Source organism: Prinia subflava, chromosome 3 (genome assembly GCF_021018805.1).
Source record: "Prinia subflava isolate CZ2003 ecotype Zambia chromosome 3, Cam_Psub_1.2, whole genome shotgun sequence".
NCBI classification, from domain to species: domain Eukaryota; kingdom Metazoa; phylum Chordata; class Aves; order Passeriformes; family Cisticolidae; genus Prinia; species Prinia subflava.
Window position 1 is genome coordinate 67,971,506 of NC_086249.1, and position 26,970 is coordinate 67,998,475.

At 35.9% G+C, this 26,970-nt stretch overlaps 1 protein-coding gene across 4 annotated transcripts in view; it reads right to left on the bottom strand.

Moving 5' to 3' along the window:
• The window catches only part of DOCK9 (dedicator of cytokinesis 9), a 112,857-nt gene that overhangs the window by 51,538 nt on the left and 34,349 nt on the right, over positions 1–26,970 (bottom strand). For all 4 annotated transcript variants that reach the window (XM_063392350.1, XM_063392348.1, XM_063392349.1 and 1 more), the window contains exons 2-9: positions 23,555–23,671; positions 15,912–16,001; positions 14,121–14,203; positions 12,955–13,024; positions 8,931–9,026; positions 8,188–8,322; positions 4,482–4,656; positions 3,155–3,222 (exon numbers count right to left, since the gene is read on the bottom strand). In XM_063392350.1, coding sequence (XP_063248420.1) covers positions 3,155–3,222; positions 4,482–4,656; positions 8,188–8,322; positions 8,931–9,026; positions 12,955–13,024; positions 14,121–14,203; positions 15,912–16,001; positions 23,555–23,671 — 834 coding nt within the window. The remainder of the gene's footprint in view (positions 1–3,154; positions 3,223–4,481; positions 4,657–8,187; positions 8,323–8,930; positions 9,027–12,954; positions 13,025–14,120; positions 14,204–15,911; positions 16,002–23,554; positions 23,672–26,970) is intronic.

The following is a 26,970-nucleotide window of genomic DNA, read 5'->3' on the forward strand; positions in this document are numbered from 1 at the left end:
AAAAAGGTATTATTTAAGAGCATTCTATGATTTTTAAAGTCACAGGACATGACAAATGAACAGATGCATGTACCAAAATTACCCAGGCAGGAGAAATGCCTTTCCTAAAGTAGCAGCTGGCTAAACAAGGATACAAAATATTACATTACAGGCAGGTGTTTCTTTTTGGATCAGCCTGTATGGGTTAAAAGAAGTTACAAACCCAAAACGTTCAACACTGACCATCAGCAGGAAGTGATTTACTGTCTACATCTGCTTTGCTGGAGATTGAAGCAACTTCTATGTCTCAAGAGACAGAAAAAACAAAAGAACAATCTCTAAGAGCTTATAACCCTATTGTTAGGTAGATAACAGAGATTTAAAAAATAATTTGGCTTAAAGGATGTCTAACAGAAGAGAAACTTCTGAAGTGCTATTTTGAATATAAATGCTCCAATGGTTTTCATTCACTTTACTTTGTTAACTTTAATTTGTTAACACAAAAAGAAGAAAAGAGGAGAGTTGCTGTGAAAGAGATGACCCAGATACTCAATACCAGCAGAGTACTGGCAGAATCAGCTCGTTGAACAACTGGTATAATTGAGAAATACAGGAAATGTAAAAAAGTTTAAGGATGGCAAGAAAGTTGTGTGCATCTTTTGCAAAAGTAGTATTTAGTGGCAAGAACTGAGGAGGAGGATTACCTAGCCACAGCAGCTAGACAGAAACTGCTTCAGCTAAAGCATCTTGAATAGTTTTAGATTCTTTAGTATTTTGTGCATGAAGACCAGATGATTATATGCATTTTTGACTGGCAGATCAGGGGCACTTGTCAGAACTCAAGAACTGAAACTGCATGTTATCATGAACCCTGTCTATAGCACAGCAGTGGCTCTGTGATTTTATTTCCTCATCTGTAAAACTGAGACAATATTTTCCCTCTCCAAGGTATTCTGGGACCAATAATAGTAAAAGAGGTGCTTGAGAACACTGATCATGACAGTCACAGCTATTTCAGAGGTCTAATTTTTTTTAAGATTCATAAATGCAAAAAAACCAAACAACCCCAACCAACCCCAACAACAAAAATCTACTACAAAACCCCTTCGTTCACTCTTGGTATTTAAAGTACAGATAAAAGGAACATGGAATAGGTAGGAAAGACAAATTGAGATAGATGAGTGCACATCTACGCACTGAAGTGCAAAATACCATCTTAGTTTATGTTATAAACTAACAGCTATTGATAGAAAAATGAAGGCTTGGAGATGTATGTACTCACAAGGGTTAAACCCTTCCTAGGAAGTCTGTTTTTTCCCCTACTGTCAGGTGCACTACAATCACCCCTGAAGGAATTTCTCTCTCCTCATAAGGATATGAGGTCAGCTATTGTGAAATTCTCCTCCTAGAACCAACAAAAATAATGGAGCAGCTACAAACTCTTCTAGAAGAAAGCCCAATGCCTTGCAAGGCTTCCACTGGGGAAAAAAGAACCAAATCCAAACAACAGCTGAAAAGACAAGGCAAGAAAGAATAAAGAACAAAAAAATCCTCCAAACAAACATCATTTATATAAAGCAATCAAGTTAAGACACAAAGAGTAATGCAAAGTTTTCCCTGTAATTTTCCTCAGGAAAAAAAAGGCTAGGAAAATACATTAGAGGAAATTATTTTGAAAGGCAATGTTTAGTAAAGGTGAATTAGAGGGGGAAATTTTTTTTTAAATTGAAGGAAATAGAAATGTAAATAGGTTATAACAATGGAATAAATAATAATAATAAAGCATGCCAGTGCTTACAGAGCTGCGCAAAAATAATATTCTAAAAATAACAAGCTTTAAGAGCTGCATGCTTCTGATCCAAAAGTTATGAAAACAAAGGAAGTAACAACTATAGTACTAAAACTATATGCAGGTGCTGCAGCCCTGAAGTAAAGTTCCCTCTGGAAGGAATATGGACCATAAGCACTAACTGACTATAAAGAAAGAAAAATCTTGCATACAATTAGAGCATCTAATTTTGTATTTATTTCTGAAATAAATTTTCATAGCCTCATGCAAATATGCTGTTTGATGCTTACAGCCTTTCCAAGGAAGCCTTGATTATATGCACCACAATCCCAATTAATTTCCAAGTACAACCATAGCTGGAGTTAGATTACCACATAACAGCTTTTTGTGTACACGTGCTAAATACAAAGCAGTAACAGAAAGAATTAAGTCAGCCAACCAATTTAGGTGCTAAAAGCTTGTTAATGTATTCTGACTGGATTCTTTGATATGTTAGCTACTGTGGTAGATAGAATTTGATTTGCTTATTCTCAGTTCATAAACTGCACTGCTTTCAGGAGGAGTTACTAGGTCAGGCAGATCCTCAGAAAAGAAAGCGAATGCATTCCAGAGGGTGGTCAAGCAGAAAAGTTTCAATACTCCAGGCTGTACCCCACAGAAGAAAGAGTAAGGAAGTCACAGGAAGGAGTTTGGATTCTGCAGCTTCAATAAAAAAGGTCACCAGTTTCAAATCTTGGGTGATTTAACAAAAATTTCTCCCTTATGAAACTCACAAAACCAACTGCAACCCACAACTCACTGCTTTAACTGAAATACAGCCTGCAAATGGGCTGAGGAAGAGTTACTGTTATTTTCTATTTAGCTCCATTTTACTTCATGCTTGTTTCTATCACACTTCTCTAAGAACAAAACTGAAAAACAAGAACCATGGCAACACAGGAAGCATCCATGAACCTGCCGGTTCGTTATAAACACAAACATCTTAAAATACATTCACTTCATCACTATCAAGCTGCTCTGGATTTTAAGTCTAAAAATAAAACTTGACTTCAGTATAACTAGATTTCTATAGAAACACTTTTACACTTACCTGAATGCAATAAACCAGTACAAAATGTAATGAATTAATAAAATACTAAGACATGCTGCATTTCAACAGCATATTAAGATTTATATTGGAAACCTCAAGACAGTATCTTCTTTCCTTCCAAAAGCAGAAAATAAAGCTCCATAACCACACCTATTGACAAAAGAGCTTCTAAGCTTTCCAAGCACCACAAACTGACTGGAAGCTACAAGCCAATGCTTTACCTTTACTGAAAGTTCATGTGGCTAACTTAGGTTTAGTATTGTATATCCCAAGTTGACATTTACAATATATATTACCTTGGCAATTTCAGGATAGTAGTTATCAAAACTACTTGATGAGCTTTCCAGTTTGCTTTGTTCATCATCTGAAATTATAAAACCTCATTTTAAAATAAATATAAGAATTCCAAAGTGCTCATAAAACTCCATAGCAAAATAATTTAATCTTTTTTAATCTCCTACCCCCTCAAAAATGACAACTGTTAACATAAATAGGTTGTGGACAACTGCATCATTTTGATGCCATGATTTCTTGAAAGATCTAACTAGTTACAAAAATCATTAAAGTAGCAGTTATTTCTCATCTTATCAGAACACAACTTTAGTTTTGATTATCTGCATGGGGCAAGCAGATACTCAGTACACAAACTTACATTACTCTTTCCACAATGCATTGTAACTTGATTTCAAAACACATTCCCTCTGTTCATTAGGTTCCCAGCTCTACTCACCAACAGTTACTGGATTTACAAAGCAGCTATTCAGCTAGCTATAAACATCTTGCAGTGCTAAGGTCAACTAAGGAGCACAGAGTAAAATGTCTTTCCCAGAGCTGGATGCTTCTCCTTTTCAGATTTGCTTTTGTTGCAAACATCACACTAAATTCTGACAGTCTTTGAAGACCGTGATATCTCATTTTAAACTCTAAAGATCCCTTTTGGAATTTTGTACTATCTACAAAAATACCCTTCTCTAACATCCTCCAGGTTCTTCTGGATATGCATACAGTTGGTTTCACACCAGTTTCCCTCCCCAGCCACTCTCAAGAAGAAAAGTGAATGAGAGGACATCTAAACTATCCTTTTGTCACTGAAAATCTGGTGACATACATTGCATTCCTTACCTGCCTTACCTATTCTTAAAGGGCTCCAAACAGAGGATTCTACACCCAAGCAATACTTGCAGGAAATATTTGTGGTCAAGGGAATTATATTTAAATTTTAGCCTCCCACTGTAACCATGATTTCTATCTACAGTGACCACACAACTAAGTATTTCTTTTTCAGCAGCATTTTACACATTTCAAAACAAGTCCATCCTAAGTTTCTTTTCTTCCTTAAACTGGCTCAGTCCTGATTTCAGATTGTCGGTTCTACTTTTGTAGACTTTTATCAGTCTCATAATTATCATCTGGACTTGACTAAACTCAAATCAATACAGAACAGTACTGTTTTAATGCCCAGAAGGTCAAAATGCTCATCAGTTGAAGTGGACAGTAAAAAAGCCTGAAATTTTTATGACTGAGGAAAACAAAAAAATTCAGCCACATTAAAGCCTTTCTTTCCAAAATGCATGTAAGAAGACAAGGTCACATAACATGAGCCTTGCTAGAAACCCTGCTTACCTTCGTGGGACTCGCCATTTCTTTTTTCTTGCATTGCAGCCTCAAAGTTAAGCTGAAGGATTTTGTTCAGAGTGTTTATCCACTCTTCCATTTCAAGTTCACTGTCTGCAGCTAAAAGGAAACTACTCTTGTCTTGCATCTTGAGCTCAAATGCGAAACGTCTGACTTTATTGTTCTATAAGAAAATAAAAGACCTCTGTAGCACTCCACATACTGTCTAACCACCACCAAAGGAAGTTACACATATTTCAGATATTCTATACAAAAATACAGTTTGATACTTTGAAAAAATGTACCATAATGACACTTTTTGCTTTTTGACATTTGACCTTTTGAAGTTATTTGTAGCACTGCAACAAGTGCAAGTAGGAAGGAGAACAGTCTGTCTTCCAGTTTCCAGTCATCATTCTGCTTGCAATCACTTTAAAAAACCCCAAAAGATGCAATTTCCAAATATCAATTCTTTATTTACTCAGACTACCTACAAATGAAGCTAACTAAAGTCTACTAAAAAAAAAAGGAAACAAAAAGCATGAAATGCTATTATATTTGAGTGACAACTGTTTGCAGACTGGGATTTTACACCAGAGGTAAAATTCTAACCAACATCAACCCCAAATGCCCTATTGTTAGTCATATAGATATACATAAAGTTGGGAATCAGCTCCTCCTTTTTTCCTCAAGCATTTCTGTCATCTTTCTCTGCACAATTTAAAATTGAAGGGTTTCAAATGCTACTTAGTCTGACTCATGTTTCTGGGAATGAATTCAGAAGTCTTAAATGAAAATTCTATATTATCATCCATTTAGTTTTATAAATTGATAATGCATTAAATAAACATTAAAATAAACAGTAAGACAGGCTTAATCGTCGGGGGATTTTTTATTTAAGCTAAATTAAATGCCAAATTACATCTTAGTTCCACTGTATCTCAGATTCTTCAACTAACAGACTAACTTCTTGTTGACAAAACAGTCAGCTTTCTACCAAAGTTGAGTTTCTGTCAAGCATACAAACAGAAGTGTGGACTTCAGACCTAGGTCAATCTTATCAATTGAAATCAGTGCTGAAATAAATGCAAAACCCTGAGAAAAGAAACCTCTGTGTTTCACAGTATAAAACCTTGACACAGGCAGTAGATGTCACAGATCTGAGCTTTCACAAAACACTGAATTAGAGCAGCTATACCTATACATATGGCTGGATGTGTGAATAGATACGCTGCATATATTATGCACTCCACATCTGTGATCAAAAATGTCTCTATATAATTTATTATTAAAATAAAAACACCAACAAAACAAAACCAAATCCAAAAACACCAAACAGAATTCCAGTCTCTTTATTTAAGTTTGGAGAAAAAAGGAAATCCACCCAAATCAAAATCCCCAAACAAACAAAACCCCACTATGGCACAAATTCAGCATTCTTCTTGATAGAAGTTTTGATGAAGAAGCATATTCTGGTCTAACTTCATGTCTATAAGTGAAGTCAGTATTTTTCTCTCAGGCATCTACTGCCTTTGAAAAAATAAGTAAGCAAATGCACTGAATGAACACAAACCAGAGAAGTGTTATAGCAATGCACTAGGAACTTATCTTCTCTCACTAAAAATACTGACTCTGAAATAAGTAGTTTCATTCTGAGAACAAAAGCTTGTAAGCACAACTACCTAAGAAAAACCATTTCTATGAATTCCATGTCAGACTACTTCAAAGCAATATGGCTGAGGTCTTCACAAATCTTTTCCTTTATTTTTCTCTTCTGTTAAATGGAAGTGCAATTTCTACTGTGTAGATACCACTTTTTCCCATAAGAGTTCTTAAATGCCAATTCAACACCAATAATAAGTAACAGTAAAACAATAAGGTCAGCTAGGAAGGATAGAGGACATAATATAAGATAATAAAGCTACACATCTGGAATAGGGACCTATGTATTTGATAGTTTAAATCAGCATTTACTGGTGCCACTCACCAAAAATTCAAGTAAGAAGACAGTTATTTCCAAATCCCTTTATTCTAGCCACTGAATGACTATTTGGCTTGGAAGTGGACATTAACTGGTTTTGATTTTGCACCTGATTCTAATTCATGTCTCAAATTTTTACACGCAGTTTTGAAGTCCAGGTGCCAAGATGAACACTGAGGGTACTGTATAATATAGTATAGCATTGGAGACACAGCCAACTATAAATTTTAAAGCATCCAAAGTACAGTTTTACTTAAAGATGACTGTATCAGCCCTACTTGCAGAAGAACAAAGGAACAGTAATACATTGTTTGTTTTAAAAAGCAAGCTTCTGGCAGAGTCTGAGGAAACTTGAGGTTAATTGGACTGAACTGACGGAACAGAAAATGTGGAACAGTATGAAAGTATATGTGAGGAAAAGAGATTTCCAAGTTTTAAATCCTAAAATGATAGAATGGTTAGAGGTTAGAAGGGGCCTCTGGTCGTCATTTCATCCAACACTCCCTCCTCAAGCACAGCCAATTAAAGCCATTTAGCACAGGATCATGGCCAGGAAGCTTTTGAGTATCTCCAAGGATGGAGACTCTACAACATCTCTGGGCAACCCCTGCCAGTGCTCCATCACCTTCACAGTGAAAAAGTGTTCCCTGATGTCCAGAAGGATCTTCCTGTGGTTCAGGTTCTGCTTGTTGCCTCCAGCCCTGTCACTGGGCAGAGCCTCGCTCTGTCATCTTTGCACCCTCCATGAGTATTTGTATATATTGATGAGACTACAGCCATGTTTAGGAACCACTTTTATGTCTGCCAGCTTGTTTTCAATCAATTAAATTCATTTCAATGGAGTTGGCCAGAATTATATATCTAAGGCAAAATAATTCCTGTAAAATTATATACAGAACTTGCAATATCATAAAATTTATTAGTTACAAGATTTTCATAAGCGTTACCTATTAAATATGTATCCAAAAAAACAACACTACAATATTTAGGGGGTGAAATCCTTTGTAAAGTTGTTTTATCTCTTTGTGGAAATCTTCAAACAACTTTATACTACAAAAATATTATTTAAGCAATACTTTTTATTAAACTTTGCCTATTTCTGTACAAGTTAAAAAAAACCCCTAAGACACATGGGATTTTTCCAGGTATGCTGTGCATAACAGAAGAGTTACATGCTGTACTATAAATACATAGCAGAATCATAAAAAAAGAAAAACAATCTTTTCTTTGGCACTTTCTACTCACAAACATTTTACCAAAGCCCTTAACTTTTCAAAATAAAGAAAAGCACAGAAAAGTAACATTATAAAGGTCAAATGAAAGCATCTGGAAGGGTGTTTGAATTCAATACAATTCCCGCAACAAAAATCCCACACAAGAAGCTATGAAAAACATTTTACAGCTCATGCAAGCAAAAAATCTGACTGAAATAAACTTCCATTTTATGCTGTCATTACTTTGCCAAGTTTGGGGTTCCTTGTGCATTTGCCTTAGAATTTGGTTTGCTAAATCCTTGACATCAACTCGTAATTTATGTTCTTTTTGGAAAGATTTCAGAAATTCAGTCTCCTGCCCTTTGAAATTTTGTTCACTGCTTTGGTAAGTATCTATTTGTTCCTCTGTATAATAGGTACTTAACTACATTCAACAACACTGATCTATATTTTAAATAATATTTCATTTGCTAATAAATACAGAATTAATTGGCAAACAGGCCAAATAATTATAAATTACCTGAACCACTCCCATACATGAATCTAGAAATATTGATCCTTTGGGTTCTTTTGATATTTTTTCATCTTTGTAGAAATTGAGATTATAGGATCCATCACCAAGCTGGATTAAGTGGAAAAATCTTCTCTTAAATGACTAGTGAAAAAAAGGAGGGAAGAAGAACAGTGACAACACTAGTATTAATTAGCTTAATATTACATACACGTAAGTGCTATTTACATATTAGGTAATAGAAAAAAGCTTTTATTTATAGATAACATGATCAGTATCTGCAGAAAAGAAAACAGAAACTATTAAGTAAAAAAATTAACTTATGAGATCTGCAGCAGGATTGTACTATATCATTTGACAGTATTTTTGACCGACTGAAAGGTATTTAAAACTGACTCTATAACAGACATGAGGCAAATTAAAAAAATTATAGTTTTACATAAAACATAATAATACAAACAAATAACACCCCCCTATATTACACAGCCCCTTTTCCACTAAAATCACACCAGGGTACAGTTAGGAAAATTTAACTCCTCCCATATACTAGATTTTTCATGGGGTTTTTTTCTGATTTACGTATAATAAAATAAAAGCAAAGTTTCAGATATATGAAGTACATACAATCTTCCCTCTTCCTTTTCAAACAATTTTTTTTCAGAACTAAACCAGGTACCAGAAATTGACCTCTCCAAGGCACAGGGATATTTAGTATCAGTGTTCAGCTTTTTGTAAGATAGTCCTAAACTTACTCTCATTGTCACACTGATTGCACTGTTCATGTTGCCTTTGTACAGCCATCCTTGTTTTGTTATTCCACCCTTCTGAGACCCAAGAGATGCTGCATCCTGGAGATGAAGAAAGGAATATGGGGAAAAGAAAAAGGAAAAAAAGAAGAAAAAAGGAAAGGTAAACTTTTGCATCACAGTCCATGTAGTATTTATCGATAATTTCAGAAGTTAGACTAACTATGTTCATAACATAATGATAATAATGTACCATGAGTCCCCACTGAAATTCTATAGCTTTTCCATTATTTTATTTAAAGACCTGGGAGAGATTGACCTCATCTAACTTTTAATATGTAATCTGGCCACTTCTACAGGCTTCATCTACAGCCAACAGGATGATCCAGCCTATAGATAGCTAAATGTTTGTCAAGACAAATCCCAATGAAACAGGGGAGTGAGCAAACGGTCAAAACTTAAAACATTTACTTACATTTACCTTGTAATCTTTACCACAGAGTGCAAGAATTTTTACCAATTTCTACTGCCAGAAAGAACAATGCAAACACATCCTTACTGAAAACTTCAATCCAGATTTCTCAAACCATTTTGCTCTTCATACAGTACTTCAAAGGCCTCATTTTTCTTCAGATTTTACAGACAGATAATTCTTGAACTGGATCTGCCCTTTTACAGATCAGAATCCAAGCTTTGCAGAGAGAACAGGACTGAACTTGGCAGCAATGGCAAGTTCACAAACAGCAGATGCAGTGCAAGCATCACACATCACACCCACTGCCTGTACACCACGTCCATCTGCCAGTGGAGGGAACTGAATGACTGCATCCAAAAACTTAGGATGTTAACAACTACCAAAGAGCAGCCCTCTGCTATCAAAACAGATCAAAAAGACAGATTTATAAGTACCACAGAATACATATTAAATCACCAGTTCCGAGTAATCTTTTAAAGTACTATGAAGCTGACATTGCCATGGTTTTCAGTTGATGTAGCCCATTTTGAAACAAAACTATTAATGAATTAGACATGTAGGAGGATTTTCACCCATCTAGAGAAATACTCCTGGTAATTTTTTATTGAAACATTCAGAATTAACTGAGCATCCAGCTGAAAACAAAATAACAAAACCTCCTTGAGTACCTCAAGTACTTTTTCTCATTTCTTTTCTTGGCTGTTCAGGAAACAGGCAACAAAAACTGATTACATAAGGGGGAGTCACTAGTTCAACAACTGAACATTAAACCAAATCTTAGAATAATATGAATTTGTTTCTGGAACTGAATCAAGGAACATTCTGTAAAAAGTTACTAGGTAATTTATTTACAGCTCATTTTGTCTGTTTAGCTTGCCTACTTATAAGCATATGCACACGTGAACTTCAAAAAACTGTGAACAGAAGGCAGAAGATGCATCAATCTGACCTTTTAAATTTTACAGTCAGCTTGGTACTGTTGAAGTTAGGCCCAGTAAGGATGACATGGTCATCAACAATCAGAGCATCTGATATAATGGCCCAAAGGCATAGACCAGAAATACTCAGTAAGTTTTCATGTGTGCCAGAGTCTCACTGTCCAAGCAACACAGTCACCTTTTTTTTCATATTTTCAAGTCATTTAGCTTCCACCGCTGTTCTACTACCTGGATAACTATTCTTCTTGTACAAGAATAAAGATACAGACACAACTTAAAACACTGGGTTTCTAAACATGACTCTAACATGACTCTTCACCTCCCCTGGCGTGAGTTATCCCCAAGGAAAGGGTGGGTTGAAATCACCTTTACAAGTGTGAGACGATGAGTAAATGATAAGTTATTGCCAAAACTTGGCACAAAACAACCAAAGCTTTTCTGTAATTGCACAAACCATGCATAGGATCACCTCGCATGACTAAACTTCATTACCTGAGTTAACAAAAATTAAGCTTTAGCACTATTAAGACTCCAGTTCCCAGTCCCTGAGGTGCACAATTTCCCAACTCTGTTGAGCTGCATGCTGTTTTCTAGCAATAAAACCGAGCATGATTTGGGCCTCTCTAGTTACACCATTTCTTTCTGTCAGGCAGAATTCCTGCCTACAGAGCCAAAAAGCTACTGAATCTTTCCAGCTGACCATCTGTTAATACAAAGGAACTCAGGATCCAGTTGTTAACACACGACTCTTACACTGAAAACATACTTCCTGTTTCCAACTGCTAAGGTAATTTCCTCACTTTTATCATTACTGCTGCACACTGTGCTGAACTTTTTAAAGTGATCTTTCCCACAAACTTGGCTCCAAAGTTGACTTCAACAGCAACTGTTTCAACAAAAACAATCCCATATCTTGATCACATACCGGATTGAAAAATTCCATTTGCAAACATCAACCCGATGGCCTGATAGCCCTAATTAGTTTTGATAGGTAATTTTCTCCTTTTCAATGATGTGTGAATAAACTAATCTTTATCTGATTTTCCTTCAATTTTTAATCACTTGCAGCTTTTCGTGTTCTATCATTCTCTTAATAAATCAGCTTTCTCCAAACACAAACAAAAGCAAAACAAAAAGACCAAACAACTTTCAATCTAAGGTTTGCATCTGTGCTTTTTGGCATAGCAAGAAAATAATATCTGAAAGAAACACCTCTTGCATTAAGTTTTTCCTTGATGAAAGAATTTATGTTCCCCCCACTCTAATGTCCCACTAACTTCCCTTTTCCTCCTAGCATGTATTTTTCTTGTGTTTATTTTTCAAGTTCCTCAAGGAGCAGCAAACCTCTCCTCCAGTGACTGTACTTTTCAAAGAAATACCCTGTTCCTGCCTGTTCTTACAGGACACAGGCAGTCCTCTCTACTTACACTGCCTAGCAAAACACATACTACCTGTTAATAGCCAAATTATAGTTTTTCAGTGTTTAACTAACTCTACCCATAATGTATTTCCTGGCAAGAATTATAGTCAATATATATTGATTTAATTTTTTAGCGTTTAATTCACTGTTTTCTAAAACACTTCTGTTGTCAGAAGTATTACTACAGTAAATAAAGCCAAGTCTTTTAAATGTCAGTATAATAGTAATCATAATTATTCTTATCCTACAAATAGGAAGTTTTGGCTATAGATGCCTAAAGTTATTTGTCCAAATATCACAGTGCAGATTAATAGCAGTGCTGGATAAATGTCAGCCTGGTACTCTCTGACTGGAATTTATCTACTCAGATGAATTCCCCAAACAACTTTTTCACATTTAATCCTTTAATTTCATTGGCAGTAGTTCTGAATACCACGAATTTAGAATCAAAGCAAAAAGGAAGTAAAACCCACAAAATAGAAAATTTATTTTAATTCTTGTTTGAGATGTAAGAATTGAAGTACTCATAAGAAAAGAAAACAGTGGCATTTAAGAACGTGTTTTGAGACAGGGCGTGGTAAAAACTAAATAAATCACAAAAATAACAGAGGCACTTGCTGAAGAAAGTCTTTGGCATTTGAAATATACTTGAAAATTGCTTGACACTACACATCTCTCCTTTCCCTAAGTCAATGAAACAAGAGAAAATATCTTAGAGGTTTAGTCAATTTTTTAAGCTTTTGTTTCCATGATAGCTCTCCAAGTCTTATCCTGGACTCAAATTTGTGATGAACTAATTTTAGCTCACATTGTATGCTACACTGTCACGCATGCTGAAGTGTGTGTGCTGTTGTTGTGCCAGAACAGATTCACCTATGATTTTACTCAGTTCCATGATTAAACTGCATGAAACATTTCTCTCTGGAAACCTGTCTACATAGATACAGTATAAAACATATATTTTATGACAGATGAAGGATTAATACTAAAACTTCAATTTTGTCAAAACTTATTCTAACTCACCTGACAGATCTCCAGAGAACAAGCTAAAACAACTAATTTGTTTCCCAATAAGGTGGTTCAATCTAATCTCCATTTTCATGTAGTTACATCAACACTTAGCCAAACTCAAAACCTCTACACACCCAACTTTCCTTAATGAAAATGAGAGAAAGTAAGGAATTGTTATTATCTCACCTCATCTTTATCTGCTTCTTCATCCACTTCATATAAATGAACAGGAAGCTTGTCTGGCTTTGTCCCTTTACTACAAAAGAAAAAGATTCTGAAGTACTAGGAATTTTGTGACTAGTTACATATTTCATTGATGCAAAAATTAAGATGTTCTTTTCCTACTGAAGAGGAAAAGCACAAGACTAACTAAGTAAAAGCATATATTTTTCATTAATTCTGTTTCATGGAAAGCAATTTTCCTCATTTGTAGATCTGGTTGCCATGTTCATTTTTTTCTGCTTGTCACTGTCGTAATGTGTAACTGAAGAGAACAAATGCCTTCTTATTCACTGCACTCCCAATATCTTATGAGTAAGAATTTATACCTGCAACCACTGGCTCCTTGCAGGACAATGCATTTTTTAAAATTCCTATTGTGGTTTCTATTTGGGGCAAGTGAAAACCAGGTACTGATTTGTACAAAACCTGTGAGTAGATGAAAACTCTCCACAGGGTGAGGTAACTATTTCTTAGCTGATAGATGTAGAAGAGCAGTTAGGGAAGACACAGATCTTCCAAAGCTGGGGTATTCAGAGTATTTAGCTACTTTCAGACATTTTTAAAATTAATGTTCTAATCTCCATACTCTTCTTAGAAAATTCTGAAAAAGTGGGAAAACATTTCTCTAGCAGATGGTTTAGAAAGTTTGTAACAGATGTCAGTTAGGCTTTTACTTTGAATCATCCTGCTAAAACCTGCTCTAACCATCTCAGTTAGGTTCTATTCCCCAAGCTCCTAAAGGGAGTTCCAAAAGCTGCCTTTGAAGCGATGAAAACAGGATATTACCATTTTAGGTTCATCTAAACATTAGTCTGTTTTAGTTATCATACTTAAATTCACATTGTCAATGATACAATGTCTTGTTTTGACTTGCCTGTTAATAGGCAATGTTATTACAGTACTTTCCCAGAAAATGGTTTAACATTGTATTATTATACAGTCAAGTTCATCAATTCCATCCAACAAGTCTTTATCATCTCTACTGACCATTAACCATGGATATAGCATATATCAGTTTACATACTACACATATTAATATACTTCTTTGACAAATAAGTCTGTATTAAATGCAAAGTTCCTTCACAATTTCAATTTATCATATTGCTAAATAAACTAAGTAACATACTTACTTTGGAAGCTGTCGAAACTCTCCTGAGTAATCTTCATATCTATAGTTAACAATATGCCAGTCTGAATTGTAGGTTTTGATGCACTGTTTAAATGAAAACACATATCAATATTAACTGGAAGAGGACTAAAGGCATTCAGTGGACACAGCACAGGAAAACCTCTTAAGATATGTCTGTTTATGAACTATTATGGTTACATATCAGTCTCTGAAAATTCTGTACATTTCCTTTCTTTTGCAACAGTCTAATGCAATTATTGCTTTTTGGAACAAGTTATATGTTTCAATGGAATGTTATCATCTGCTAGACACGTAAAATAAAACCAGAAAATGGTGAATGCACTCAGCATCTGGATTAACCCTCTTCAGTCATGCAAAAAGTTAAACCAGCATTTTGCCGCAGCTGGAAATATCGCCAAGCCTTTAGAAAACTCAGCTGAAGCTGAAAATGTGACTGAGCCCTTCAAAAACTCAGTACAAAAACAGACACCTTATTAAAATAGAATATTCAACTGTGCACATACTGATACAGAAAGCCAAAACCTTTTTTTCCTTGGATTTATACTTCCAGTGCAATTCAATTAATACTTCAATTTAAGCTGTACGCTTGTAGTGGTTGAAAAGCAGTTATGTCATTAGGTTCTGATCTAGATCACAGGAAATACCATTTTACTCCACCCATATTGTTACAACATAAAAGTACTGATTTATCTTGGCTTTGAACAAAGTAACATAAAACTGACAAAATCTGTTGACAGAAACCATTCTATGCAAAATTTTATGTTACCCAATAAACCTACAGAAACACAGCATCCAATAAATCGTAAATATTTTCTTTATATTTCAAAACACGAGTTTAATACTTGCCAAGCAATTGTTTCAGCAGAAACTGATTAATCTTCATGAATTACCTCTAACACTCCTCCCTCCTCTTGTCTATCCTCTTCAAATTTATCTCAGAAATGTTTAGGTCAGGTATTAAGGATATGTATCAGTGTGGATAAATCTCTTTGATATAGATTCAGCTATCTGGAGCTCCTTCAATTTTACTGGAGTTACAACAGACATTTACTTGTTTCAGCTAAACTATCAGCTTAAAGCATGTCAGTAGAAAACCAGTACATAACTCAAAAAAAAAGAAAAAGGAAAAACAATTGAACCTTTTATTCCTTAAAGGTTTCAAGATTACAATAAACTAAGAGCAACTTGACAAAACCAAAGGAACGCCAACATAAGCAAACAGTTCTGAGAAACTTTAGGGTTGAGGATGTTTCTTCTACATATAGAATACAAGTTGAACAGTCATAATGAATTTTGGCCTCCTAACAGTTCTGGATACTGTGTTCCAGCAATCTGTACAAGATTAGTATGAACAAAGTAAGAATGGCTGGTGTGAGACACTTTATCAGAAAAAACAAGTCACAATGATTCATTCCAGATTTACTAGTGGATCCAATATTATGTATTGAAATCACCCACGTTCATCTGGAAAAACCAAAAACATAATGAAAGTGGGGGAGAACCATCTGCAAAAGCCAATGACGCAAACAAAATAATTAAAAGCTATCTGGTAAAACTTCTTTTCCAGCTACCAATGGAAAAAATACTGGGTTTTAATATTGGGTTTTCCTGAAAATTTTGCCTTGAAATAATTGACAACTAAGTGGCAATTTAATTCCTTTTCCAGGGCTTATTTTTCTCTTTGTTTTAAATGGTAAATGAAGGAGGAGGTGAAAAACAAGTCAGGTATAATATTGTTACTTCACACAGTCACATGCAACTTCAGTATTACCTCAGTAACAAACAGGCTCTGAGCTTCTTTCTCTGCATTTTCAGGAACTGTTGAATGAATGTATCGACTCTGCCGCTGCAATAATGCTGTCTGATAAACAAAAGCAATTAATGAAACCTGCATGTAAAGGGAAGGTGACACATTACAGCCACACTCAGTTAAACCACTATAATGAAGAAAAGGTCAGCAGAAAACATCCTATGAATACAATGTTTCAGAATACCCAGTTAGTGAGAGTTTGCTTTCCTTCAAGCAACATGTTCCTTCTTTCACAATAAGGGCAAGATTGGAATCAGTGAGAAATAGATGCCATAGGACAGTTTTTTCCACTATACTGTCAACATGGGAAAGAAAACACTAGAAAAAAATAATGCCATCATGACAACACAACTCCAACATTTTGAAGACAGACACTAAGGCAGAGTTATTACTACACATAAAAACTATTATTCAAGGAAGGTAAAACCACACCAAAATCTGCAGATCTTAAGTGACAAAAAATGAGACTAGCACTGTTTTACTGCAGGTTTAGAGAGAAGGTGTGGATCACTGAAGTATCTATACACTTCAGCCTACCAAGTCAGAACTCATTCCTATCCTATGCCAGAACTCAGAGAGGCATAGGAAGGGTGTCAGAGAGAGGGAAATCTCTTTGTGACCATGAAATTCTGCTTCTCAGACCTGTGCTGAAGTATGCCTGAGGATACTTTACTTTTGTAAAGTGAAAAAGATGAAAACAAAATCTTCTGGGCCACAAATGAAAATAATCACATAGCAACTGAACTTGTTTTTTGCACTATGTGGAAAAGAATGTCATAGCTTAGGCCATCAAAGGTGAACAAGAGAGTTTACACAGCCAGGGCCTGGAAGGGGGTTGTGGTCCCTCACCTCTTACACTCCACACATCCAGGAAGATCAGATAAAAACGTGACAAGCAAAAGCTCCACATGTTATGTTGAAAAACAAAGGGCACATAAGTACATCACCTTAACTTATCTCTGTTGAGAGTCTGATCCATCAGGTGATTGATTATCTTGGTCATTACCAAAGCCTCACTCCATTAACTGGGAGGGTATTTAAGTAAGAATATTCAACTACAGTAAAGATTGAAAGGGAAGAAAAATAATCCCATAGTCATGGACAACTCATTCATCTAGTCCAGAGCACTAAAAGTGACAATGCTAACTCCTTGGGTGGGAGAGGTGGGGAGGTATTAAAAACAAATACCACAGATTCCAAAATATTTCACGGAACCAATGAACCTTGCAAACTACAGTTAAAAAACAAAAAACAAAACTGCAAGAAGATACACATTTATATGCTAACTGCTTTTAAAAATGAAGTTTTCTTCATTCTAGAAATATCTTCAAACCATGTTAACTATTTGTTTTCACAAGCTATGGAAATAAAACCCTCTATTAAGAGTAGTAAAGTACTTTAAGACCCAAATTTCTAGATACTATTCCAATGAAATAGTCTGACATTTGATGAGAAATTATTTATACTTTATATAATATAGAAATATTACATGCAGTATTTATATATATTCCACAAGCATACAGTTATACTGTGCTTTCCTAAAAAATATTATTTTAAGAAAAAAACAGAGACTAAGGCGGCATCTTACCAGGCACTTTTCATGGGAAACCCATGAACTCATCAATCAAATTTGGTATAATTTGGTAAAATTGAATTTGCTGAATATATTTTTAAAATATCTGCGGCTGATACCCTGCTATACAACTATCAATACAATAGCAAGGGCTTTTTTCTAGTTGTTCACACATAAAAAGATTTTTATCTTAGTACTGCATCAATATCAGTGACAAAACAAGAATCTGACTTGTCAATTTTGTTTATATTAGTAATTATCTTAATGCATCTGTCTCTTTCTCAGCACATCCATCAGCTGCAGTAGTACATTAAAGAGCCAGGAAATGCAATGAGGGAGGTACTGTGATTTAGAGCAAATTCCTAAAAATAATTACTTAAGCAGCACCATGATATTTTAAAAGCAAGCACACACATAATTACACGTTATATTCCAAAAGGAAAATTAGGAAAGGAAGGATTGTCTTTTCAACAAACTCTCTTCACAACTACAATGGCTGAACTGTTTTGTGGGAATTAAACTTTTCAACACTCTGGGACTGAGTGATCATTTTATTTATGTCAGCATCAGGAACAAACAAAGTGTTTGTCTCATGCTCCCAAAGAAAATTAAAAACCTGTTTCAATTCCTCTGCTGTCAAGACTAAGGACGGCCACTTTTCAGAGGAGCCAGGAATCACATGCACTAACTGAGGCACACAGATAACAGACTCTTTTACTGCCACAACTTTCTGACTGAGTCCCAGTGAATTAGGATATGTTGAGGTCTCAGAATAGGCCACAGCAGCAAGAACATTTCACCAAGTCAACCAAAGAGGAGTTGCTACTCAAAACCTGATGGAATATGGATAGTGAACCTGTCCATAAGGAGTGCAGACTGCAGTGGATATTGTCTGTCACAAGGTTGTGTTTGCTGGTGAGACTGTTACCATAGAAGCTCATGCTCCAGATGCAGAGACAGAAGTTGTTCTAAAAGACTCAGGGGAAAATATGGCAAACTGTATGTGAGATCCTGCCCTTAAAACAGCCTGGTGTCAGAAATTACTTAACCTTTGCATGGGAAGTGTCAGAACCTGTATTATAAAGCAATTTCCAAATGAAATCGATTTACAACAGTTGGCTAAAGACTTAAGGAAAAACACCAAATAGATTTTAAAGGGAAAAAGTAATAGAGAAATTACTTTGAACATTTCAAAATAAGTTATTTGGCCAGTTTAATTTGTGCTCTCTAAAATGAGGACATGGACTTTTTTTGCTTTTCCGCTACTGAAGATGTGCCTTCTCATAGAATGACCTGGATTTAGTTTTTCACTTTTGCAAAGCTGGCATAATATCTATTTTCAGAAGTACTTAACTCACATTAAATAAAGGCTGAGAGGCTTTAAGTGAAAGTATGTTAAATCCATATGGCTCAAACCCAAAAATAACAAAAGTGAAATGATATCTAAGCTAAGCACCAAACTGCTTTCAAAATAACACTGCGATAACTTTGCAAAGACAAATTTAATATGGGTCGGAATGCACCCACATTTTATTTGTTACAAGCAAATTTAGTCTGCATTTGTATTATTTGACAGGACAAAGGAGAATGTATTGAAACTGAAAGAAAGCAGGTTTAGATGAGCTATTAGGAAAAAGTTCTTTCCTGTGAGGGTGGTGAGGCACCAGAACAGGTTGCCCTGACAAGCTGTGGATGTTTCATCCCTAAAGATGCTCAAGGTCAGGCTGGATGGGGCTCTGAACAACCTGGTCTAGTGGAAGGTGTCCCTGCCTGTGGCAGGGGTTAGAACAAGATGATCTTTAGGGTCACTTCCATTCCAAACCCTTCTAAAGTTCTATGATTTCCTTTAAAAATTGAGGTAGTACTCAAAAGTTAGGTATTTTGAAATTAGAAAAAAAAGGTTATTTAGATAAAGGGTGACTTATTGCCAAGTACACACTAGTATTGCTTTGGGTTCAGGTTTCTTCAAATTATTTACCCACTGTACAGTTAACATAAACACCACCAAGTTTGCAATCACTGAGCATACAACTTTAACGTGACCACCACCACCATGAAGAAGGTGGCCTGTTTTAAACTAATGCTACTCAGTTATGAAGCCATTTCATCGTTGAGAAAATTGCTAAAATTCAGGTGAGAAATTTCCAACAGGCCATGAAGAGGCACAAACTTGGACGTAAGAGTATCCAACGTAAGAGTATAGTCTTTCCCTGTTACAAAGGAGATGTCTTTTCCCAGCAAGAGGCTGGAAGAGGGATAGCCTTGAAAAACTGGCAGCATTGTGACTGAGAGTAGCAAGAACATCAACAGAGATGTTCCAATGGGTGGCAAAAAAGTGCTTCTAATATCATAGTTAACAAACACATTGTATAGGCACCATAATGAAAAAGAGGACAAAAATGTAGCCAAAAATGAACAGACTACAAAGCATGAAGGAAGTTTAGACGCCTCACTTACTAAGAATGAAAGCAAATTCAGTGATGCCAACAGCAAAACATGTCTCCAAGCACATCTCCCCCTACAAATTTGTTTGTAGAACAAGGTAGGGAGTAACGTAAAAAGTGAATTCAGTGCAGAAAACTCAGAGCCTGAGCTTGTGAAAAGCAGCTGAAGCAATCTTCAAGTGGTAAAGTAAAAAAGACCAATATATGAAGACGAAGTTGCTGATTAAAAGCTCTTCTCATAACCGCAGAAAAGCAAAATCTTTCTGTTATTTAGATACAATAACATGAAGAAAAAAAAGTTGAAAGGAAAGTTACAAGCCTGCTTTTTTGGATTGGAAACTCAGCACAAAGCAGAACAGAAATCATGTTCTTCTGAAAAGTAAATGAACTGCTACCAAACATATATACAAAAAGAGAGAAAACGTTTCATAACCTCAGCTAACCACGTTTGGGACAATGGCAAATGCAGTTAAGTGGAAATCTGGAAAGGTTCCTGTAACTAGATAGCTGGCTGAAGAACAATTCTTCAAACTTTATGCAGCATTTTCTGCTCCATACTTGCTCAAATGTTTCTTTAGTAGTGATTTGAACTTAGAGCTGCTTCTTTCTGTTTAAAGAACAGTCATACCTGAACAGAAAAGGAGCTATTTTACCCCTTTGCATTGTTTTTTTTTTCCCTTTCCCTCACTAGACAAATAATTTTCATCAGGAGGAAAAGGAGAGAAAGAGAGAAAAGGTATATGTGACCCAAAAAAAGCCAGTTTCTGTGCTTTTTAATTTCTGATATGGACTAAAGATTATTATTTGTTCTCCTTCAATACTAGGTTCTCACACCTAATAAATTAAATTTCAGTTATCTAACTGCATTACCTGAAAAAGAAATCCAAATCAAGCACAAATATTTCTTTCCATTTTCTCTCCAAATAATTTAAACTTTAACAGAAATTCAATGTCGGTATCATCAATGGGGCTTCTTTGAAAACATGCAACAGCTTCTGTAATCTTCCAAAAATTCTTGGAAGTGATATCTAGTACTGCAAGCTAAGTATTTTCTGTGCCATTTTAAGTGCTAGTTTTAGGGCCATGCTGAACAAAATAGCCTTACTCTTAATGTCACTATAAATTAACATTGCTGGGCTTCCTTTCCAAGCAAGGGTTTTCAGAATGTAATCAATTCAACCTAAGTGTGAGGAAGAACTTTGTAAGACAGAAACTGAACACTCTAAAAGGAAATAGCTTGAACAGGTTTCTAGACAATGGTAGGCGTTTCCACCTATAAACAGCTCTAAGTGTGTTTACAGGTAGTTCTGAATGCTCTAGCTCACTGTTTTAAATTTTTCTTGAGGAAAATGAGGCCAGTATCAAGCATTTAAGCCATGGCTTACCCAAGAGCTGCTCACACACTGAGTGACAGGCACAAGATAAAAAAGAGGAATTTAAAAAATATATGTGAAGCTGAGTGACAAACAAAGAAAATATGCTGTATTTTAAAAAAATTATTCAAATTATACTGGCAACCATATAATGATTAGTGATTTCAAACCTCAGAATATGGCTATGGAAAACTGAACAGGGTTAAAAGGTTAAACTTTCACATAAAAATAATAAGCACTTAAGGGTTTTTTGTTCTCCGACTTGGGAATATTTTAATACACTGAATGACAGATTTAAATACTTTATGTTGTTGAAAACAAGCTAAATAGATCAAAGTAGTGCAGAAGAGTCATGTGTACAACAAAAATATTTGGAGTTAGTTTGTGCCAGGAAGTCTTCCAAGGAAATAAAAGTTTGGTAATACAGTTTGACAGTACGAACCAGTCTTCATGTAAATCACCTATGAAATGAGACTCTGCCAAAACGGGGGAAACCCAGAAAATTGGTTCAGCAATTATACTGATGAGGGATAAAGAAACAGAAAAGCTATATTCCAAAACTGTGACTACTTGAAGGAAATCTTCTGATGTAACACACACTTTAATGCCTCCCTTGTTGAAAACCTCGCAACAGAATCCAAACAAAGGATGACAAAAGACATTACAATTTATGACAAAATTCAGTCATTCCTTCTGAAGGATAAGACTGAGAACTATGGGCTGGCTTCATTCATACAGGCCTGAGGATAAGAATTGCAGAAGGTCACTAGAAATAGCAGTTAAACACTTCAGCCATATCCCCAGACTGCTCAGACAAAACATCCAAGGATATTCTTAACAGGTTTGTTTCTTCTCCATTGACAATTCAGAGCTGTTCACCGGAATGACCCTGGTAAGTGAACTATCAGTCAGATAAGAGCACACTTAACAGAAGTAACCTGGATTCCTCTTGATCTGTGATACTGAAGAGACACACTACAGAAGGGGATTTTGGTGGTGTAGCCTGATCATGTTTTTCAGTCTCAAAGCAAACACCTGGTGGTATAGGGTATCATTCTGAGTAATTCTGTATTTGAAAACAGTACAACATCCTTTTCAAGAAGTCTTACTTACATCCTATAAACTTCCATGTGTGGCTGAGAACACATGAAGCCCAAACTCCTCTCTAAATAATTTTAACTACCCAAACCCCAGTTTTTTTAGCTCAGAGTGGGAAGGCTACAAGTAGACTTATTCATGTCAGAGTCAATGAAAAAGAAGCCCCCAGACTGTATTAAAAAGAAAGTCCAGCTGCATTCAGTTAAACACTAATAGGCCAGAGAAAATTCATTACAAATTCAACAGGTAATTTACAGGACTTTAGATGTCCTTCTGTAGAAATATATAAACTCATCATCAACTCTCTCCACAGTAAACAAACTTAGCTTCAACTACTTGGCTGAATAAAATTAATTTACAGACTATTCAGATGTCTGCATACTTTTCAAATAGACATTTTGATTGCAGGTATGGGCATGCAGACAAGAGACCTTCCTCACTATTGACTCTAGCTCCAGTCTCTAAGATGCTTGGTATTTATCCCAACTAGACCTACAAGAAATTTTTTTAAAGGTGTACTTAAACTATTTATATCGATAAACATGGTAATTTAAAAAAATATAACAAGATTATCACAAAGCTTGGTTAAGCCTGGCTTAATTGAGTCAGAAACTCTTATGTAAGGGGCATTTTGCTAGAACACAGTTTTGGCTAGGACAATGCAGAGTAGCAGACTGCATTTGAACAGGTTCATGTCCTTCACTGTTAGAACAGGAGGGAAAAAATCAGTTTAAGACTTAAAGAAAGCAGATACTTTTTAAAAACAGACATCACATAAGTTCCTACATCGGAAAGGGAGGGGGAATATCTACAAGTGACTGGTTATCTACTTCGAAAGGCAGTAAAATTGCTGACTTGCAGAAGTAGATATTATAATCTGGACAGATGAGGAAATTGTGCTATTTGTCCCATACCCAAAAAAATAAATCAAACAGGGTAATGAGACCCACGGCAAAGACTTTGTGGGTATTTTTGGAGCTAAAGAGAGTTAAGAAACAAAGAAATAGGACGTTATCACCTCATAGCTACTACTACTGAAAACCCTTGGAAAAAAAACCCAACCAACTCCAAACAAACAAAAAGTCCCCACAACAAAAACAGGGTGGATTAAATTACCTGGAAATCATCATAAGGGAACAGTAGCATCTCACGTAGAGGATCATTCAAAATCTGTGTTTTTCTCTGAACGATGACATTTTCGTAATCTATTGGTTCTATAAGCTTTGGCTTTGCCTACAGGAAAAAAGAAAAAATCCAAATAAATTCTGGTATATTGAGGGCAAATTACAGTTGTTGACTTATTTTAGAAGTTACTCTTTAAAAGATTGGCAGAATTATATTGCATCTACATCAAAAACATACAGTATTCAAAATACAGACTTTGTCATATTACACCATATGGGGAAGTGCAAGTGACAATTAGAGACAAGCATGCTGATTGCTCCAGAACTATTTCACAAAATTCAGTAAGCCAGAGCTTATTAGCATAATCACATATGTATTCACACTGCAAAAAAATGATAAAAAAATTACTAGTCTCTTATGTTGATGGTTGCCTTCGCTTGATACAGCCCAGAAAGCTCTGATCTGGGTTTAACAGGAGTGAAAACAACCTTAGCTCAAAGACTGAGCTGTGTTTTAATTCAGCAGTAACCTGCAGCAGGGGCAGGCTAATTGACATTCCTCCTTCAAAATTCCCATAGGCCATCTACTTCCCTCTTAATTGCAAATAGCTTTCCTCAGTAACTGTGCATTGATTCCACATTAAAACCCCGTGCCACAGATGAGGCATTACAGCTGCCCCTGCACAATCAGACAGAGAAAAACCTTCACCCTGGCAAACATTCTGTTAAGTGGTCAGATGGCAAAGCAGGCTTCGACAGAGCTCTGAACAAGGCAGCTCTGCCTTGGAGTGTGCAAACTAATGCAAAGATGGGGTTACAATCTAGCTTGACATTTCTGCAACTAAAATTTGGCATCACGGTACCAGACATAAAATTACTTTTTTTTACAAGCAGCAATTACAAGAGACTTCACAAATGATTCTTCCTCAAGATCAGTGGTACTAATTTACAGGTATATTAAAGATAATTGTAGCAGCAAGACCAGCCATCATTATAGGCAAAATGACAAGTTTTATATATTGTTTTGTATAACTCAATGACAATAACCCTCCAAATTCTAATTGTCCTACAAAGAAAAAATACCTTTATCAGTAACACCTGTTAATCACTAGTATATTAATAATATTCATGAGAAACCCAACAGGTGCTTTCTTCATCCAAAAGTGAATCAAATTTGTTTTTCAAGGAGTTAGGAAAGTTTTGGTCAGAGAAAGTTACCAAAGTTTTAAGGTTTAGTTCACAGGCTACTCAAAAGCTACTTGAGATTCCTTCCTATGTACCACACAGTAGTTTTATTGGCAAGAAAAATGTGGGAACATAACAAAGAATAACAGCTGAAGAGGCAAAAACAGCTAAGTCTGGAAAAATCTACCAAACATTACAAACAAAATGTAGCTTTATTAAGACAAACAGCTACCATTTACAATCACACAGGAAGGATTTAGAAGAAGTTCATCAGCTACGTAACAACATACTCAGCACAGACCAATACTTCTAAGAGCCATGATTATTATGTGGTGTTTGACATCTTTCTCCTCAGAAGAGATGGAGAAGGGCTGTTCAGTTCACTCCATATTGTACTCTGACACATTTTGAGAGCTTATCACCCGAACCCCAGCTACTCAAAGCCAAGAACTAATGTCACTGTCCATCAGAAAAGGCTTATGTTTATGTTCATGTACCCATCTGTAGCTGAAATGGTTGTACAATTTAGCTCAGCAAAGCATAAGGCAAACACAAGCTAAGAAAAGATTACATTTTCTCTAATGTACTAATTACACAAATTATTTTGGTCTCAAGTTTGCATTTGAGCATTCAGACTGCTGCAGTAAATCCCAAGCTAATGAAATTATGTGCTCTACACTTCCTGAACACCTTGTCCACTCAACTATTTGAAACATTTCCTACATACTGACACTGAAAAATTACCCCTTCACAAAATTTCAGGTTGAGTGACCCCACTCTAAAGGACCATCATAACCAGTTCTGTTTTAAATTACAGTAAATTACAGTAACTTCACCTTTCCAACTCTTCACTAAGGCAGTAACTGTCCATTACAAATTTTCTTCCTGAAGCACAGAGACAGCTAACAGAATACAAAGAGCATTTCAACCTTTACTGGCCTATAAACAAAGTACAAGGTAACAGATCAGTCAGAACAGAACACCTTTTGCTCCCCTTTCTCTCACTTTCATTGTAACAGGTCTCTCTCTACCTGTCCAGACAAGCAAGATGCCCTCCTGCCAACCACTGAGCTTGGGCTCTTGTGCAATACACTCTTTCTTAAGTTAAAGCCAGGTTTAGAGATTACTAGAGTAACGTGGCCCAGTCACTCCGTTTGGTCAAGTTTGCTTTTCCCATGTGACCATTCCCTCTCAAGAGAAATTACACACAACATGCTGCAGTGACAGGTTGGCTTGAGAGTGGTGCAGGATGACCGACCTTTAGGAAAAACAAAAATAAATACTGCAAATTAAACTGTGCCTAAAAATGACAAGCAGAGAAGGACCATTTCATTTGTGTATACAATCATTCTCTGCAGGTAGCTTAAAAGGTCTGGCTTCACAATTGGCTTAAACTAATTAAAAGCAGGGCTGACACCAGAAGGATCCTTCTCCCCTCTTATGGCACGTTTCTGAGCCTTCTCACACTAAGACCAGCAACTGAGCTAGAGCTTTCGTGACAGATTAGGAGGTGACCTGGCTTGAGAGAGTTCCCTTCCAACAGGGGCCTTGCAGTCAGATTGTGTCTGAAATGCTGATCAGATGGTTGTGTGACCACTTGTGGCAATTTGGGGAGCTTTTCAAAGGAAAGAATTAACATGTGCATGGTCAATAGTGACTGAAAGCTCATATACCAGGATATCTACTGTCTGAACTAGCAAGTGGACAGATCATAGCTCCAACTCCACAGCTTTCTCTGGTAGCAAGAGAAAGCTGTCATCTTGAATGGGTCATGGATTTTACATGGTGCTGCACATGAACAGCACTCTCATCCACTTCTCCCTGGTGCATCTTACTGTTAATTCTCTTGGGAAGGTGACAGGTGAAGACTGGAAGAAGGTTAGTTCTGGCTTCTCTCATTTTACCAGCAAAATCAGAGGAAAAGGATTACTTTTAAGAACAATGCAACTAAAACTATTTCATGGGTATGCAAACACACACACACACTTGTCTAGCATAGCTAATTCAAAACCTAAGAATGCAGCTTTAAAAATCATCCAATTAATTGCAAACACCTCTCTCTGCCCTGTAGTCACAAAACTGGCTTACCACAACTACAAAATTTATGAAAAGGAATCTTAAAATAACATAAGCTTTGCTTACATTTGTTTGCATGCTGTAAATACAAGATGATTTTAAAAAAAAGAATCTTGCCTTATGAGAAGCTTTTAAAGAATCTAAAAC